Source organism: Nanorana parkeri, unplaced genomic scaffold, assembly GCF_000935625.1.
Source record: "Nanorana parkeri isolate BGI_ZX_2015 unplaced genomic scaffold, ASM93562v1 scaffold1544, whole genome shotgun sequence".
NCBI lineage: Eukaryota > Metazoa > Chordata > Amphibia > Anura > Dicroglossidae > Nanorana > Nanorana parkeri.
Window position 1 is genome coordinate 140,491 of NW_017307812.1, and position 14,363 is coordinate 154,853.

The 14,363-nt window shown below is 43.0% G+C and overlaps 1 protein-coding gene across 1 annotated transcript in view; it reads right to left on the reverse strand.

Moving 5' to 3' along the window:
• The window catches only part of EIF5 (eukaryotic translation initiation factor 5), a 17,373-nt gene extending 3,328 nt beyond the window's left edge, over window positions 1-14,045 (reverse strand). The window contains exons 1-11 of the mRNA XM_018570515.1: window positions 13,956-14,045; window positions 13,312-13,521; window positions 9,396-9,675; window positions 9,224-9,305; window positions 7,224-7,396; window positions 6,096-6,207; window positions 5,660-5,781; window positions 5,282-5,443; window positions 3,581-3,742; window positions 1,091-1,255; window positions 127-261 (exon numbers count right to left, since the gene is read on the reverse strand). Coding sequence (XP_018426017.1) covers window positions 127-261; window positions 1,091-1,255; window positions 3,581-3,742; window positions 5,282-5,443; window positions 5,660-5,781; window positions 6,096-6,207; window positions 7,224-7,396; window positions 9,224-9,305; window positions 9,396-9,467 — 1,185 coding nt within the window. The 5' untranslated portion in view covers window positions 9,468-9,675; window positions 13,312-13,521; window positions 13,956-14,045. The remainder of the gene's footprint in view (window positions 1-126; window positions 262-1,090; window positions 1,256-3,580; window positions 3,743-5,281; window positions 5,444-5,659; window positions 5,782-6,095; window positions 6,208-7,223; window positions 7,397-9,223; window positions 9,306-9,395; window positions 9,676-13,311; window positions 13,522-13,955) is intronic.
• Window positions 14,046-14,363: the final 318 nt, after the last annotated feature.

Here is a 14,363-nt window from a genome sequence, read left to right on the forward strand (position 1 = left end):
GGGGGGGGGGGAAATTTGGGGGGGGGGGGGGGGGGGCGGTGCCTGAGTTTTGCCTTGCCTAAGTCAGCTCCAAACCAGAATACACCACTGGTCAGGGGAGCAGTTTATCCAATGCATGCGTCTCACCTCAATATTCTCATCTTCCTCATCCTCTTCATCACCAGAAGACTCCTCTTCAGCCTCCTTTAGCCATTTAATAAAAGGCTCTGCTTTTGCTCGAATATCTTTGGCAAGTTCTTTAGAGACGTATTTTTTAGATGGCTAAGAAAAAAAAAAAGTTAAAAACGTTGCATAGAAGGAAATCTCATCACCACATCTGACTACAGAAGCTACAAGTACATCTCGATAAGTCCATCTCGATAAGATTGAAATGTGAATCATTCTAGTAATGAGAGGTGGTTCACCAATCGGACACCCGTAGTTTAGTTACATGCCAAGAGTCTATGTTCTAAAATTGATACATTGTTCTGTTATTTGAACGGAAATCAACCTCAAAATCAGAAGTGGCTTCAGCTGAATTCTACTAAAATGAATAGCATGTCGCCCAGTCCAGACACTTACAACTGAGGTCAGTAGATTTAAGATTCAATTACGCAGATCACACCAAATTTACATAGTATTTGAGGTTGAATAAAGACATTAGTCCATCCTATAGGATCTCATTCTTAGGAGTACCCGTACCCCTGTATATTACAGTCCCTTATGAAATCGTCCAAAAGTTTCTTGAACAATTCCACATTCTTAGCTGAAATCACTGCCTGTGGGAGTTCCAGACCCTAACCGCTCAAACTGCTAGATCATGCCAACTAAATTTACTAGTAAATGTTAGAAGAAGCCTTTCAAATGGAGTATCAAATCCACAAAAAAAAAAAAAAAAAAAAAAAAAAAAAAAAATCAGCTCACCTCCATTCCTATTGCCAACATTAAACAAACTGAGAACTATTTTGCTACACAATTGTTTATTTCAGAAAACTTCCCAATATCTTACACGGACTATAGTAGCCAGTTCTAGTAAGCGTGATACTACTTTATTAATTACTACTTCATTTAAAAATTATGAAATCCTCTGATCCCCATAGCAGGCTCTTACCTTCTCAGCCCAACCAATGATAACTTCCTCCTCCAGGAGATCTGCATCATACATCTCCTTCAAGATGTGTGGAATTTTAGAGAGCAGTTGTGCTTGGTGTAGAGTCACAACACACTCAAAGCCATGGAGGAGGTACCTCTGCGCTTTCTTGTTGTTGTGGCAGAACTGAAAGAAGGAAGTAAAAACCATTTACATGAGAAAATGCAGTTGAAAATATAGCAACTCAATGGGAAGACAGTATGGGGAATTCTAGCATGAAAGGAGTTACCATTTTGCCACAAATCACCCACTTTAAACAGGACCAGGCCAACGAACCCAAACATTTCTGCTGTATGTAAAGTGCCAAGAAGTCACCCTGGCTTATTGCATTTCCCTCGACACTACTGGTATCCCCTTGCCCAATTAGTTTTCTTTGTGGCAGATCATGCCATGGACTGTATTCTTGCATACAGCTTTAACAGGAGGAGACTGCTCTTGCAGTATTCTGAAGCAAAATAAAAATTAAAGTGTCACTAAACCTTAAAAAAAAAAAAAAAAAAAAAAGTGTAGTGTATGTAACACTCAGCTGTGGAGCCTCAAATCTCCGAATTAATGCAGACAGTCCTTCCTTCTGGAGGGCCACTGCTTTTCTTCCCCATGGTCCGTGTGTGTGTTGTAAAGTAGTCACCGTCCCAAGCTCCCTTCCAGGATGGACTACAATCTCAATACAAATGAGTAAACTAAAACATGAGATTGTAGTCCATCACAGGAGTGAGCTTGGAGCGGTGACTACTTTACAACACACACAGGTACCATGGGGAACATAAGTAGCCCCCCTCCAGAAGGAAGGACAGTGTTAGCACCAATTCAGAGATGATTTGAGGATCTACAGCCGAGTGATACACAAATAACGGGCCAGTATTGTTAATAGTGGAGGTACTTGAACACCTTAAGGTTTTACTCCCAAGTTTAGAGTCACATTAAATCTGAAATAAAGCACCACATGAATCCTAAATAGCTTTAGATGGTGGGCTGAAGCAGACATTTTGTCATCTGATCCTTGCATGATTGAAGTGGATGATTCCATTAACTACTATTTACACAAAATGCAAACTCAGTTTTGGCGCACCGTTTCTTGGCATACGAGTCAACCAATGCACAATGGGGACATCTAATCTGTGGGATGTCAAAGTTCAGCCAAGAAAGTGAGAACAAAATAACCAAGACTGAACAGAAGAGACCTGAAACCGATTTTTGCATCAAGCAGACCCAAGTTCTTGTCAAAACCCATTTTAACTTAACATGCTGAAGCCAGTTAAAAAAGCTAAAGTTTAATTTTTTTTTCTTCTGCCGAGGATATGACATTTTGCATGAATTCCACATCACATACATCCAATGTTAGAACAGAGTGCCAGGACCTCGGTACCATAATTTCAGTGCAAGGCACTTCACACACACACAAACCAAAACACCACATACCCTCCTTTAAAAACACACAAATGTTGAGTTGAAGTTTACTTCGGAGTAACACTGCATGCACAATTTTCTGCAATCGCACTGCAACGTATGGCAATGTGGTACGGTGCATTCCAGTGCAGGCGATCACACTGTGGGTGGGTGCCCGCGTTTGGGGTGCCATTGAAATGAATGGCAATGCAAAGCACCTCATGTTGTAGAACTTGTCAGGCTGAAACCAAAAATTCCTTAGCCCACCTTTTATCATTTTCCTTTAAAGTGAAATTAAACCCTCAGATTTTTTAACAAAAAATACTGTAATGTGCGCCTTACTGTAATCCATGGTAGTTTCCCTTCTCTTTGCTGCTCTTCCTTTTAAATCCGTATCTGTTCTCATGCTGGGGGAGAACTTCTGTTTTGCAGCAGACTGCCTTGTCTCAGGAATGGATACATGGTGTCTGTATTGGTTTGCATAGGCTTGTAACCTGAGCCAGCACTAAAGGAAGAGGCCCTGAGCTGAAAGGGGAAGTTCTCCCCAAGCATGAGAAGACATGAGGATTTAAAAAGGAAGAGCAGCAAAGAGAAGGGAAACTACCATGGATTACAGTAGGGCACACATTACAGTATTTGTTTATGTTAAAAAAATCTGAGGGTTTAATGTCACTTTAAGAATGGTATTGCAAGCACATGACGCTTGAATAGCTTCAGCCCGGGAATGATGGCTGCCAGTAGCAAGATTCCGCAGACGGCGGCTGAATGCAAGTACAGCAGATTAGTGGTCTGGTGCAATAGCCAGCCTGCTATTGACCATTTCAAATTGCAATAGCCTATAACAGCATCCGCCCACTGCTTGCGGTCCTCCCCCCTCCCAGCGCGGAGGAGAAAGCTAGGAGATCCAACCAACTAATTAATAATGAGAATATTTAACAACTATTCTCATTATTGATTAGTTGGTTCAGCCCTACTGCCTTTTAAAAACACATAGGTGATGAGCGAGGATACAGAAACCCCAAACTTGCTTACTCCCTGGCTCCACATCCGTCAAATTAAACTCACCCGTAGGAAGTGTCGTCTGTATTTCTTGATCTGTTCTCTCATCTTGTCATTAAATAAAACTTCTGTTAAGACCAATGGCCCCTGTGCTTTTACATCAAGTCTTTCAGCTTCAGCCAAAATCTCCTTATCTGATGAATCTATAACTCCTTCTTCCTTCTTTTTCTGCAAGAGATTAGAATGTTGGTCAGGACTTCAATAGAAGACACATCCTGTAGGCGAGGTCCACAACAAGTGACTAAAATACATTGTAGCCAAACTCAATGGACACGTTTCAACTTAAACTAAACCGGACCATAAGAAAAGTGTCAAAAAAATGCAGGCACAAGTGACCAAAGTTTTCATATTTAGCCTAAGCTTTCAGGGCTTCAATTTCTCCAAGTTTAAAAGGAGAACTATGAGGTGAGTGCTTTTCACTCCTCATAGTTCTAGCCGACCTGTGACAATGAGACTGTCACAGGTCGGCTCAGATCGGGAAGTGAGCGAACACATACCGCCGTTCGCTAACTTCTCCATTCTGTCAGGGCGGAGCCCTGACCAGGGGAGGGACTGGATTCCCCACTCACCGATCCAGCGCTGACTGGCGGATCGGGAGGGGAGGGTACAGCTGGCTCTGCCTCTAGATAGGCACAGCCAGCTGTCACTCACGCAGCTGGGCAGATCCAGACATAATTGTCGGTATCCGTTTCAGCTGTGGCTTCTCAGTATACTGCGAGCTACTGAGCTTAGGGTGACGGGAGGACGCTAGTTTGTGCCCTCCCGTTACCCTTAGGAGAACCTAACCCCACAGTTGTCCTTTAAGTCTCCCACATTTTGCCAATTAACGAAGTATGCATTAAAGAGTGTGGAATTCAGCAACAGAATGCAAGGGTAGTGCTTGATAGGAACCCTTCAAAACAGAGATATGGAATCGGTCATTGTAGACTTATTTTATGCATGCTACAGGGCCGTCATCTTTTAGTGCATGACTCAGGTGAGTAACTCCTGCACATGACATACCCTTAAAATTTTAACTTGGAGATGTTGAAACCTTGTACAGAGCCTGGTTTTACTATCCAAGAGACTGTACAGGGGTGGATCAGAAATCCAGTCCACTTGCACACAAGGATGCTGGCACTTCTTGCAATCACCATTAGGAACTGTTAAGGTCCAGTCCACAATATCAGTTTTAAATAAAATGTCCATGGTACAACACAACAGTAACTATACATTCATGTTCACAAAAACCGTGTCCTGTCCCTGTCTTCCCCCCCCAAAAGCAGGGCAAGGATTCGCATTTAAACTGCAGTAATATTGATATAAAAATGTAAGGCTACATAATTGGGTGTGACTGGGCGTCACCAAAACACACAGCACAGTGACCTGGTGAGCTCAAGCAAGAACAGGACTAGAGCCAGTGTGATGTTAGTATGGGAGCTACCATTGCTGAGCCAGAATGTCAGCTGAGAGCCGACGGCTGGCCAGTAAGCTTCCTAGTTTCACACTTCTAAATATACATCCCTTCTGCAATGTTAGGCTTAAGGTGACCTCTGACAACGCAGCTTACCTGACGGGGTGAGTGAGGAATCCGTCATGATTTATAATAAGGACTGGACAACAATTTAAGACTGAATGTTTAAACTCGTGCTTAAACCAACGTTTTAGAGTTTTTAAAAGGCAATATTGCAATTCCCCAAGCTCCAATGTTACTGAATAAAAGCTTACCTTTACAAAGTCGAACAGCATGTTAACTCTGTCCTCAACTGTCCTTTCCAGGTCCTCACTTAATGTCAGAACCTTGGCATGTTCGCTTATTTCCTCCATTCTGCGTCGCTGAGCCTCTGCAGTAGTGTCTTCACCCCAATCTTCATCATCATCGTCTTCATCCTAGTGGATAAAAAAAAAAAAGTTAACATTTACTGCAGATAATGACCTTCCTTTGTATATCCATTGCAACAAGGTAAGGATGTTAACACTGAAGGAACCATTGCTGTAAAGAATTTTAGGCCTAGGTTACATAATCCTATCAAGCTACAGGAAGCCTTTACTTGCAGACACTGACCACCTTATTCATATAACACTAAATGGTAGTTATGTACTTACCATACGTGGAGGATTTAACTCTGTTAGGACAGTAGATTCATTGTTTGCTACAGAACCATTTTCTTTGCCCCTCTTATTTTTTTTGTCTTCCTTCTTTTTGCCCGTACTGCTGTCTGTGTTCTCTGCAGAAAGAATTATCAGTAAGAAAAAAAAAAAAAATCCGCAAAAATATCCCAAAGACAAAAAAATACCAACTGTCAAAGTCAGTCTAACAGTAGATCTCACAGCAGCAAGAGTACTGGAATAGGATAGACTTTGTTTTATTTTGCAAGCTAAAATTGGGACAGGCAATTTTAGGGCAACTGCCACAGAGTGTTGCTTGCAATAAAGTGAGCCTTAACCTTAAATCTGAAGAGAAACCCCATGTCTAGCCCATCAGACTATCAAAAACACTAATAACAAAAAACAAGAATGTTAAAAAAATAAAAGCAATTACCTGGTGGGTTTTTGAGAATGAAAGTACAGAGCTTATGATTTGTATCCAGCATGCCTCGATAGCCACAGGCTTTACAGGAATTTCCTATTGTTTGTTTCTTGGGATTGATATGCTGGAAAGAAAAAACAATTTTTTTTAAATAGACTTCATAAACACCACAAACACATGCAGGCATTGCTGGGCAGTTCAAAGAATGAGGCAATAGTTCCCAGAAAGTCAGTCAGTACTTTGTAGATGTAATGGTCAAAGACAGACTTAAGTTTGAAGCATCCCACGGCACAGGAGATATGCAAACTGCTGACCAGTAAGAAATGCCACCTGACCGTTATTGTTCCCTTGACTTGGAAGTCATCCAGTTTAAGCCCTGGAACAAGCAAGCAGGAGCTGTATCAAATTGTATGCATTCATGCTCGAAGTGATTGACTTGGGAAGTACTGAAAGGCAGAACAGCATGGCAGCTAGCTTTTTGAGAGACACACACTCTACCAATCACAGGTCGGTTATTAAAATATGGTATATGATCAATCATACCACATACAGTTATCACCATTAACTGGCCAGGCAGATGTCTGTGTGAGAATGGGCAGCCCCACCAACACACTTTTTGTGTTTTATTTAGATTGGTATTCATAGTTTTGCAACATACAAGAGAACAAAAAAAGTAGACAAGTGTCAGCAGTAGATTTTACAAACTAGTACATACATTTACTTGAGATTTCTCTAAAGTAAATTCTTAAAGCAATTGTTTAAAGCCCAACTCCGGGCTAAACGTTTGGCCCCCATCCATCACCACACTGAGGTGAATTTATCAAAACCGGAGAAGACATCTGGAGCAGTTGCCCATGGCAACCAACTTCTCTTCAGTTTGTTCAGTTAAGATTTGAAAATGAAAGCAGCAAATTGGTTGCCATGCACGGCTGCTCCAGGACCGGCTACAATATAAACAAGCAATCTAGATATAGGTAAGGACATGAAGTCTTCAATTAAGGCAACCCAAGTGTCCTCATCAGGTGAAGCTTACACAAGTTCAGCCCGTTAGGTTTATTAAAAACAAAAAATAAATCATCCTTTCCAGATTGGGTTCATTAGGTGTACAGTAGTCAAACAAGTCATGAAAATAATATTTACCAGATCTGTTTCAGGATTCTCACACTCAGGACATAGAACAAACTTTTTGATGAATCCATCCAACATGTCTTGCAACTTATTTGCCTCATGAGATCCATTGACAATGAAACGGTCATTCTTAACATCAAACTGGGTCTGTGCTCCCAGCTCACAACCAAAAAATTTGGTGGGATCTGCAAACAGAAAAATGTATTAAGTGGAAAGTCTGCAAATGTCACATCATACAAAGTAGAGAGCAGTGTGAATCATTTAATTAAAAGGCAAGATATGAGAGCCAACAGCCAGTAGCTATAAACAAAAGCACAAGCACTATGTGCAACGCATGAGCCTTTATGCTTGCCAGATTTAATTGTACAGAAAAAGCTGTAATATGAACATGTGTTTATCACAAATGACATCTACAAAATTATAACCCGGGTGAACTCTATAGACTGATGTCTTCTTTCAACCTGGTCAACTACGTATCCCCCAACCACCAGCTTGCTAACACCATAGAAGCAAGCTTGCAAAGAGAAAACAAAATCCCCATGTAATCTTCACATCAAATGCAACAAACGTCAACTCTACCAATACCACCACGCACAAGATTCGCTTTTAGGGGCCCCACAGTATTCCATTCAATCAAGCCCTTTCACTACACAGTTGTTGGTAAATTTAAAAAGGAGATGTACAGTACAGTGAGTGATGAGCTTTAGATGTAAAGCCTTTTATCACTGCTTAATTCTCACTGGACAACAAATGTGGGGCAGCTGTTTCAATTTCCAAATAAGTGGGTCAGAGGGATGAGAAGGCAAAGATGAAACAATAAGGCGGTCACCTCCTTGTGTGACAAGTTTAGTAGTCACAACACTTTCTGAACAGACTTGCAGTCCTAAGGTTCAGATGCCCCAAAGCAAGCAGCTCTGCTGTTCTGTCTTTTGGTTAGTGTTCTGTGTAGCCAAACTTTGAGGAAGGAAGGATTAAAGCTACTGCTGGATTCTAACTGGCATGCACTGTTCTGTTAAAAGAGTTTTCTATTTACTTACTATAAGATTTCTACATACAAAGTAAGTGAAAGGCTCCAACAGCCGCATGGAGTAATAGAGTAAGGCCTCGTTTTGGCCAGAACGCACTGCCTCCAACGCACTTTGTGGGCAGGAGGGGGCATGGCGGTCCATTGAAGTGAATGGCACCGTAGGCATGCCCTCCGGGCCGCACAAGTGCTTGCGGCATTTTGGTCGAACTGGACCACAGGCATAATGTGTCTTGCGATCCCGTGCGGCCGATGGCATTACGGCCAGAGGGCATGGCTACGGTGCCATTCACTTCAATGGACTACCACGACCCCTCAAAAAAAAAAAGGGAGCCAACAAAAAAAAAAAGTGAGCCAGCCACAACGCAAGGCAGTGTGTTCTGCCCAGAATTGTGCCGGAACGCACCGCATCTGGTGTGAACGAGGCCTAATTGTAGGCAAGAACCTCATCTGGATTTTTATTGCCGTCCTGTTTCCCCTTTTACAGATTTTATTCTCTTCACATACGGTCAGGTAAAATCGTTGTCACTGTGGCAGCAATTAAGGGGAGTCCAACATAATAGTAAAAAGCACTAAGTGGATTTATTCCTTCCCTGACTTTTCAAAATATTTTGGATAGACTAACTCTTTAAATCAACAGAGCTGTGGGAAAAGTGTGTGTGTGCTTCTAACAAAAATAGGACAAACATGTTGGAAGGTGTACCCATTTTTCCACACTTTGAAACTGACATAAAACCAATATGGTTTCTTCTTACTTTGAGGGGGGTCCAATCAATCTGTTCAATAATACAGTGTACCCCTATAGCATTAGGTGGTACCTAAAGACATGAGTGCCTCACTTTGACTGAGCCGTCAGATAAGGAAGAAGTCATTGCTAAATCAGACACACACAGTATGACGGCTTGCACAAATGACCCGCTCACCAACACAAACATAATAAAACTGATTTCTAAACTGGCTCTACTTTTTTACCGGGCTCTATACTTACACGTAGGAGGCCGATTAAGCGCCTTTGCAACGTCAACCATGTTGACGATTACGGTCTTTATTCCATTTCCTTTGCCCTCTACCTGCAATGAACACAAATACATTTGAGTACAAAATCATTGAAGCTGGGGGGAAAAAAAAAGGAAAGCATTTGAAGAAAAATCTAATTTTACCTTGGCAATCAGACGGGGCATTTTGTACCGATAGAACTGATCGGAAACACTGCGGTTGACGTTGACAGACATTTTGGTTTTTTATTAGCTCTTTCAAGAAGAGGAAAAGATCTTTGATTGCAACTTTTTGGTATCTTCTGTCTGGAGAAGACTGGATGACATAAACGACTGCAAGAGTTCTCGGTCTCTGACATGAAAATAATTTCGCCACCGAGGCTGTGAGCGTCTTGTTTGTATGCTATGTTCCCCCAATATAGGTACCAATGGCTGCGCAACAGCTCTGAAACATGAAAGAGAACCAAGTTAATTTTCTCAAATAGGCGGCTACACAAGTCCCTTCTGGTAGTATCAGACATTCTTGAAAGACTTGCCAAGTTCTAAAAAGAATAATCATTAAAAAAAAAAAAAAATGGATTTGGGATTTTTAAACATCCAGAGAATTAGAACACGGTGGTACTATTGAGGTGCTGCCAACCACCATTAATCCCCACAAAATTCTCCTCTGCAATTAGGTCAGCAAAAAAGAGAAACTAAACCTGAACAAGGGCTCGACACAGTAGTCTGAGCTAGAAACAAACGTCTGGTCAGTGCTGGAAAGTTAATCCTATAACATGCTCGGCTTAAATTGACACTGAACTCAAATAAAATCTTAATGCATTCAAGTACCTTAACAAAATGTATCTTTATGGTTATTTGTGTATCACTCGGCTGTAGATCGTCAAATCATCTCTGAATTGCTGCCGACTCTGTCCTTCCTTCTGGGGGTGTGTGTGTTGTAAAGTAGTCACCACTCCAAGCTTGTTCCTGTGACGGACTACAATCTCATGTTTAGTTTACTCATTTGTATCGAGAGTGTAGTCCATCACAGGAGTGAGCTTGGAGCGGTGACTACTTTACAACACACCCGGGGAACAAAAGTAGCCCCCCTCCAGAAGGAAGGACAGTGTCAACACCAATTCAGAGAGGATTGGAGGATCTACAGCCGAAGGATACATTGGAAAGAATTTATCAAAACTGGAACAGCTGTGAATGGCAATCAGCTTCTCACTTTCATTTTCAAATCTTAACTGAACAAAATGGAGAGAAGCTGACGGTTGCCCTGGGCAACTGCTCCAGATTTTGATAAATTCCTCAGTATTGTTAACAGTTGAGGTACTTGAATGTATTTTTAAAAATCACACAACTATCCTGCAGTTGTTGCCTCTGATAAAGAAAAGATCAGAATGATTCCCATCTCAATGGTTGACGACAGTTTTTAAAATATATGAACTGTGCTGATAACACAACCAGCAGGAACTCAACCGGCATTACTTTCAGAAAACAAACTGAACTTAGCTGTGCCGATATATCTACCTGGCCGGCAGTTTTTGAAGCATAAAACTAGGTTTTTATTTTTTCTTCCAGCTAGAGGCAGTAGGTGGGCGCCTAGGCCGGGGTCTGGTTATAGCTCATTTAGTATTTACCTCTGCAGCTGTTCAATATGTAAGAGTCGCAGTGTAAAGAAGCTAAAGGCGGCCCAATGCTAAACATGAAGCTCTGCAGGAATGAAGTACAAAACAACTTTCACCTGCATTTGATATTCCGATGACACACTGTCCTTGGTTGTTCTACCTGTACCCCCAATAGATTCTTTTTTTAGTACAATATCTCTCTATATCCATCTATCTTTCCTTCCTAAGAAAGCTACCAGAGTAGCAAACACAATCTATGATCTGGATCCAGATGCGCTGACTAGGTCACTTGCAGAAAAACCAAACGACTTAAAATGGCAGCAACCAGAGTACCTGCAGAAGGCAGACTGGGGATCTGATGGCAGAGGTTATGCTCCAGTGTGAAGCATGACTACACATCAATATTATAAGAACTGCTCAGCCAAATCAAAGTAGATGCAATTACCTTTTTATATGAAAAAAAGTGTTTACAAAGCCGCTTTCCCCATATTTATTATCTAAAAAGGAAAAAACATCAGGAGACACAAGAGGAACTTAATATGCAGGGCTTTGAGGAAAGACGACAAATGATTAAAACATTGATAAACACTTGTTGAGCCAACCAGAGAAGCTGTTGTTATTTTCCCACTTCATTTAACAGGGCGACAAGAGCGGCTTGTCCTTAGACCAGTACCTTGAGCCGGTCTCCTCTTCTGCTGCAGTTATGGTATGTCCCCCAGCATGCTCACATTCTATACACTGTGTAAAGAACGTGAAGACTCACAGGACGTTAGACCTATGCAGCAGAGGGGCTCCAGGGATTGGCCTAAGAACAAGCCGGCTCAGAGGGTCGGGTGAGTACAACTTTTTTTAAACTTAGACCAAAACAAGCACCTAAACTATGCAGTGCAGTAGTCCCACTGCAAAGGTTATGAAAAATGTAACCCAGAGTTTGTTTAGCTTTAACATCCGCCAAAAAAAAAAAAAAAAAGGCAGGCCAGCACAGTGGCCCATAATAGCACTTCTGCCTTGCAGCACTGGGGGCCCCTGGTTCGAATCCCAGCCAGGTCACCATATACAAGGAGTTTGGATGGCCTCCCTGTGCTTGCTTGGGTTTCCTCCCACACTCCAAAGAGTGTGAGAGTTAATTGGTTCCTGTATGTATGCATGCGAGATAGGAACCTTATATTGCAAGCTCCATGAGGGCAGGGCCTGCTGTGATTGTGGACTATGTACAGCGCTGCGTAAATGGTCTGCGCTATATAAATACAATACATTGCAGAAGACACATTAAATCTCTTGTGGAATAATAGTTTACTAGACTGCTAGCAAGCTTGCTTCGTTTTTACAACATGCTCCATATGTGTATCTTGCGTACAATCACTGCATGCCTTGGTGCTGGGTTGTATTAACGTCTGCGTGATGGATTTATATCACCCTGAGCCAGCCAATTATAACAGCCAAAGATACCCAAACCCAGCACAGATAAAGAGATGTTTAAACCATATGAATAAAGCGGACCATTGTACGCAGTGTAATATGGTCTGCCCCAAGACAACTACCACTACTGTGGAAATCTTGGCCTGCACCGAAATGTAAAATGGTAAAGTCAATCAAAAAGAGGAATTTATATACTTGCACTATTTTTACCCACCTACACCCGGCAGAATATTTTTCACTAGCGGGCCTGCTTGGTACACCTAGGCCTAGCCTCAAAAGGTTCAGAAAGTACAGATTCATTTGCAGCGATAAGCATTTATTCTACTTCTTGCAGCTCTGGGAACTGACAACCAGACCCTTGCAGGAAGGGAGGGTGTCTCCCCTCTGCACTCAAAGGATTAAATGCTTGTTCAAGATTAAAGCACCCAGAAAAAAAAAGGGACGTTTACTTACCTGATCCTGCACTCCCAAAAAGTTAAAGTAAAAGCATTTTGATAAAACACTTAAATATCACTTTAAAAAGAAAAAAAAAAAAACCCACATGCCACCCCACCCCCCAAATTCTGGCATTCCAGATCACTCACCCAATACTTGCATTTACAACACCCTGTACCAAAAAGCTCTCAGCTGATGTATCTACCCAAAGCTTCAGCAAGCACAGGCAGGCAGCAGCTACTCCAGCCCATCCCCCTCCCAGGGGTGCTGATGCATGCTGGGACTTGTTGTTCGACAACTGGAAGGGGTCCCATATTGCATAAGCCTGCAATTACAGGCCACCTCTGGCTCGGCAGCTCCCAACAGGCGCTGGTTATAGATGGGAGCAGAGTCCCCAGGCTCAGGGCTGGCGATAAACACACAGAGGGGGAGGGGGTGAAGAGGAGCGCATGACTCACAACTGCAGCACTGAGTCAGCCTTACCAGGCCGCGCATGCGCACAGGCAGCCATTTTCTCTCCACATCCCGCCGCGTCCCCGCCATCCCACCACCTCACTCAACATACATACATACATACATGCATGCATGCATATGGCCACACAGGCACTTACCGTTTTCGTCCAATAAAGACATAAACACAACGCTGCTCGCCCTGTGGTGCGATGAACGGAGGCAGAATGAAGCGATGGCACACAGCGCAGCTTTATGGACGGCACAGCGCAGAGCTGGCCACGGAGACTGGACGAGGGCCGAGCGAGCCGGGAATTTAACACCCTGTCAACCAAGCGGGAGACACCCTCCGGCCGGGAGAAAAAAAAAACCTACGACACAAACCGGAGACATGGTTAATTAACACTGCGGGAGGGGACGACAAGCAATTCACAGATCTCACACGCACACACATTGGGCTTTACGCAACAGGGGTGGTCGGGCACGTTTCAAAACCCTCCGCACAAGCGAGGAGCTATAATTCCGCTGCGGGAGGGGGTCGGGAAACAATTCATGGCTCTCACGCACACATTTGGCTTTACGCAACAAAAGTGGTCGGACACGTTTCTCAACCTCGACATAAGCGAAGAGATCATTAAAACTGCGGGAGGGGACTGAAAACAAATGGCCACATATTTTTTTTCTAGGTCGGGCGGTTCAGTACATGAGGGCCTCGTTGCGATAATTAATTAAGGCCAATTAAATGGCGTTAATGAGTAAATGGCTTCATCTGGGGCTTAACAGGGCGCCCACGTTGCGCTGCTACTCACCTCAGGAACCTTCTAGCTCTCTAGCACGGAGGCGCTGTGAGCGGAGCCTTTCGCAGAGACCGTCCTACGTGTGGGCGGGCACCGCCTACCTGAATGCTCAACAGCCATTGGCTGCTGAGTTAGGTCCTCACTCGTTTCCGATTAGTGAGCCACTTTAACCAATCAGCGTTTGTTGGCTCTTCACCCAATGGCCGAGTTTTCCACGATGTTTGGGGAGGAGATCTCGCGAGAGTTGGCAAATTAAGTTGCCGATGCCTGGAAAAGCACAGCACACACGTGACCAGGGTAACCTTGCACTGTGTGTGTTAGATGGCAAAGGGTCAATGGAGTTGTTTTCTCAAGTAGAGACGAAGTCCAGGCAGATATGAGTAAATCAGCCATGTGTTCACCGATACTTGTATTCA